General features: G+C 37.7%; 1 protein-coding gene across 1 annotated transcript; it reads right to left on the reverse strand.

The window, feature by feature from the left end:
* Positions 1-215: 215 nt before the first annotated feature.
* LOC132742598 (uncharacterized) lies at positions 216-1,591 on the reverse strand. The gene is made up of 2 exons (XM_060731048.1): positions 1,538-1,591; positions 216-1,037 (listed from the first exon to the last, which is right to left on the reverse strand). Exons 1-2 carry the CDS (start codon positions 1,589-1,591, stop codon positions 216-218), a joined length of 876 nt encoding a protein of 291 aa, XP_060587031.1.
* Between the last annotated feature and the right edge of the window lie 2,819 nt (positions 1,592-4,410).

The following is a 4,410-nucleotide window of genomic DNA, read 5'->3' on the forward strand; positions in this document are numbered from 1 at the left end:
GAAATTTTGAAAAGGTAGTATGAGGCTGTGGGTTTGGAGGGAAGGTTTGAGGCTGTGTGTTTGGAGGGAAGGCATGAGACTGTGTGTTTGGAGAGAAGGTGTGAGGCTGCGTGTTTTAGGGAAGGTGTGAGGCTGCGTGTATGGAGGGAAGGTGTGAGGCTGCAAGTTTGGAGGGAAGATATGAGGCTGTTTGTTTTTAGAGGAAAGGTATGAGGCTATGTATTTGGAGGGAAGGTCTGAGGCTGTTTGCTTCGAGGGAAGGTGTTAGACTGTGTGTTTGGAGGGAAGATGTGAGGCTGTTTGTTTGGAGGGAAGATGTGAGGCTGCATGTTTGGAGAGAAGATGTGAGGCTGCGTGTTTGGAGGGAAGGTGTGAGGCTTTTTGTTTGGAGGGAAGGTGTGAGGCTGCATGTTTGGAGGGAAGGTGAGAGGCTGCTTGTTTGGAGGAAGGTGTGAGGCTATTTGTTTGGAGGGAAGGTATGAGGCTGTTTGTTTGGAGGGAAGATGTGAGGCTGTTTGTTTGTAGGGAAGATGTGAGGCTGCCTGTTTGGAGGGAAGATGTGAGGCTGTTTGTTTGTAGGGAAGGTGTGAGGCTGCCTGTTTGGAGGGAAGATGTGAGGCTGAGTGTTTGGAGGGAAGGTGTGAGGCTATTTGTTTGGACTGCCTGTTTAGAGGGAAGGTGTGAGGCTGCCTGTTTAGAGGGAAGGTGTGAGGCTGCCTGTTTTGAGGGAAGGTGTGAGGCTGTTTGTTTGGAGGAAAGGTGTGAGGCTGCCTGTTTAGAGGGAAGGTGTGAGGCTGTTTGTTTGGAGGGAAGCTGTAAGGCTGTGTGTTTGGAGGGAAGGTGTGAGGCTGTTTATTTGGAGGGAAGGTGTGAGGCTGTTTGTTTGGAGGGAAGGTGTGAGGCTGTGTGTTTGGAGGGAAAGTGTGAGGCTGCCTGTTAAGAGGAAAAGTGTGAGGCTGCCTGTTTGGAGGGAAGGTGTGAGGCTGTTTGTTTGGAGGGAAGGTGTGAGGCTGCCTGTTTAGAGGGAAGGTGTGAGGCTGTGTGTTTGGAGGGAAAGTGTACTTAGGCTGTGTGTTTGGAGGGACTTTGTATGTTGAGAGTCATGTATTTTGAAGGAACATGTGAGATTGTGCCTTTGGAAGTTGAAAAGTACATACCCAATATTACATTACAAATTACTATTACAAACAGGCCAAATATGCACTGCTTTCATTATTTGCAATATGTTTACAATGTTTTTGAGTAGCTGGTTGTCGTGTTGTTTGTCAGAAGTACCCAATTATCAATTACTGTAAAATTCTACATAGATTTTGCCAGTCCCTAGGGCTACCTTTCATTAAAAGAGGAATCAAAAATGGAATGTGATTTTTCTGCTAATTATAGTATACTGGTTGAACATTTATCTTTTTCTCTTTCATATATGATCAAATTGAAGGAAAATTTAAGTGTTGTTCTGTAGCAGAAGGGAAATTATATTATTTTGTTTCCTGATGAAATTCACTCTTAGTCATAAGATTTAAAATATATTTTTACTAACAGCAAGGACAAGTCTTTTTTCAGTAGGCTTTCTGGCAAGGATTACTAATGTCATAATGTAAACATGGGTATTTAAAATCCTTTTGTTAGACATTGTAATCACACAGGCTTACAAATGGATTTTGTATTGATCTTTGTACATGATGGGTATAGATTGAATTATAAATATTTTCTGTTTGCATTTGCACTACTTTTCCTGGTAAGTTGTATTATCAGTTGTCCAAAGTTGTATAATCAGTTGTTCAGTCCATAGGAACTCTGGAACAGGACCGCATATTGCGGCGCATAAATCCGAATCCGTACCGGCTTTACATATTGTTTGTCCGACCTTTGAATATCTTTTCATATTATGCGAGCGGGTGGTCTTTAATTATCTAATCTCAATTAAATATAATCTGCTAATTTAAAAATCAGTCAAATTTACGGTATATTGAAAAAAGTAAAGGAGTGACATCCGCCATTTACCGAAACGTTCGGTGTAAGTTATCCCCCTTGATATGCTTGATTTTTGTTTTAATTTTTCTAGTAATGAATACGAGATGAGTGCCTAAAATATTTATCTATGGATCATGTTTTAATATTCCTTTTTTCAGTTAGGCAAAATCAGTTGGACCATATTACTAAAGTGTCTGTTTTCTCCATTTTAACAAATCAATACACGAATACGCCCGTTATAATGCCGCCTATACATGTCAACACGTGTAAACAATAAACCGTTAACGTTATATCCGGACGATACCTGATAGTTGACAAAAATAACGGGAACAAAATTCTGAAAAAATAGTAATCAATTGTAGCCAAAGGGGAAAAACTCATGCCGAAAACGTTGCGGCAAATGGCGGATGTCACTCCCTGTCTTTTTTAGCTCGACTTTTCTATGAAAAGGGGAGCTATCCTACTCGCCCCGGCGTCGGCGTCGGCGTCGGCGTTGGCGTCACACCTTGGTTAAGTTTTTCGTACCACCCCACTTTATTTCAGAAGTATTACAAGTATGGCTTTGAAACTTACCATACTTGTTCACCATCATAACCTCCATCTACAGACAAGAGTACATAACTCTGTCAAGGTTTTTGACAGAATTATGGCCCTTTTTTGACTTAGAAAGTGTATTGAGCTTGGTTAAGTTTTTTGTACCACCTCACTTTATTTCAAAACCATTGGAGGTATTGCTTTGAAACTGACCATACTTGTTTACCATCACGACCTTCATCAACAGACAAGAGGACATAACTCTGTCAAGGTTTTTGACAGAATTATGCCCCTTTTTGACTTAGAAAATACATTGAATATGGGTAAAATCCACTTATTGCCTTAACCCTTTGAGATATTGCTTTGAAACTTTTAATGCTATTTCACATCATTACCCCCATCTGTACGCAAGAGAAGGTAACTCTGTCAAGGATTTGTTTTAAAAATTAAGGCCTTTTATCGACTTAGAATCTTGGTTAAGTTTTTAGTACCAGTCCACTTTTTGACTGAACTGTTTGAGATATTAATTTGAAAGTTGGAATACTTGTTTACAATCATGATTCCCAAACATGTCCAGGAGAAGGTAATTCTGTCAAAGATTTTATTTGAATTATGGCCCTTAACTCTTTTGACTTAAACATTTCAAACTTTGCTGCAGTGTTCAAGGGTATCACACAATTCAGTAAAATAATTCTTCACTAAATATCTTAATGCTCATGGCCATTGTTCACTTTAAAAATACAGAGATTCTTGTATTGCCTTTTACTGCAAAAACTTTTTTTATTGGCAAGCAATAAAAAAGTCGAGCGCGCTGTCTTACGGACAGCTCTTGTTTATAATACCGTAAAATTTGACCACTTTTAAAAGAGACAGATTAGGTTCAATTGATAATATATTTTTTGAGTCCATACACTCGGATAATACTAAAAGATATTTAAATGTAGCAGAAACGTTTTTAAAAACCGTTACAAGATCGAAAATATACGCCGCAATCTGCGGTCCCGTTCTCGAGTTCCTATGGTTCAGTCTAAATCAAAGGTCATTGGGTCCAGGTTGCAAACTGTCAAAAACTTTTCTGATATTGTCAAGAAAATGAATAATGTGTCATTAACATATGTGCTTACTTTTTTTACGAGACTGAAAAAAAAACCCGCAAAAAAAAAACTTGAAAACATAATGTTAATTATTTCTAGGCAGGAAAATTATTATGTAGATCTATATTTACAAAAATGGTAAGGAAAGAACTTGAAAATGTAAACTCTTTGTATATCTTCTATAATATTTCAAGTTTGTGTTTTGTGACACCAGTTTGTATTACAGCACAGTGTATAAAAATTACCGCGTTTAAAATGAATGATGTACATGAATGGAAAATAGTTATTCAGTACAGTAAAGATTTCCTTATTTCTTGTAAAGATTTCCTTATTTCTTGACAATGGATTTCATTTACTTTTATTTAAAGTGGCTTTCAGCTTTGTTATGGTTAACTACCAGTAATTTACCCAAAACTGGGCGGTTGTGGCAATGCTCATTCATGGTTATTTTAGACCTTTGAATATAAGAAATTAGAAACAGTCAATTGATATTGCAAAATATTTCCTGAAGTTAAGGAAACATGAGTTTTAAGTGTACATAAAAACTGCCATTTAATGACAAAAAAAACAGTGTACATGAAACTGCCATTTGATCACATACAAAAAAACAACAACTACCCATGTGTATTACAATATGATATTGCCTTCTTGATCCAGACACCATTGAAAGTGTTTTAGTTACTATGTTGTTATTGAAATGTGTACAATGTCTTCTTTGTATTTGAGAGAAATGTTCATTGTTGCATTGATTTTGCATGTTGATTATCAGGTTGATCTACAAAGTGAAACAGATGGGTATTGGCAGACCAGC

This window comes from Ruditapes philippinarum, unplaced genomic scaffold (assembly GCF_026571515.1).
Source record: "Ruditapes philippinarum isolate M1 unplaced genomic scaffold, ASM2657151v2 ctg3041_1_1_1_1, whole genome shotgun sequence".
In the NCBI taxonomy this organism is placed as follows: Eukaryota; Metazoa; Mollusca; class Bivalvia; order Venerida; family Veneridae; genus Ruditapes; species Ruditapes philippinarum.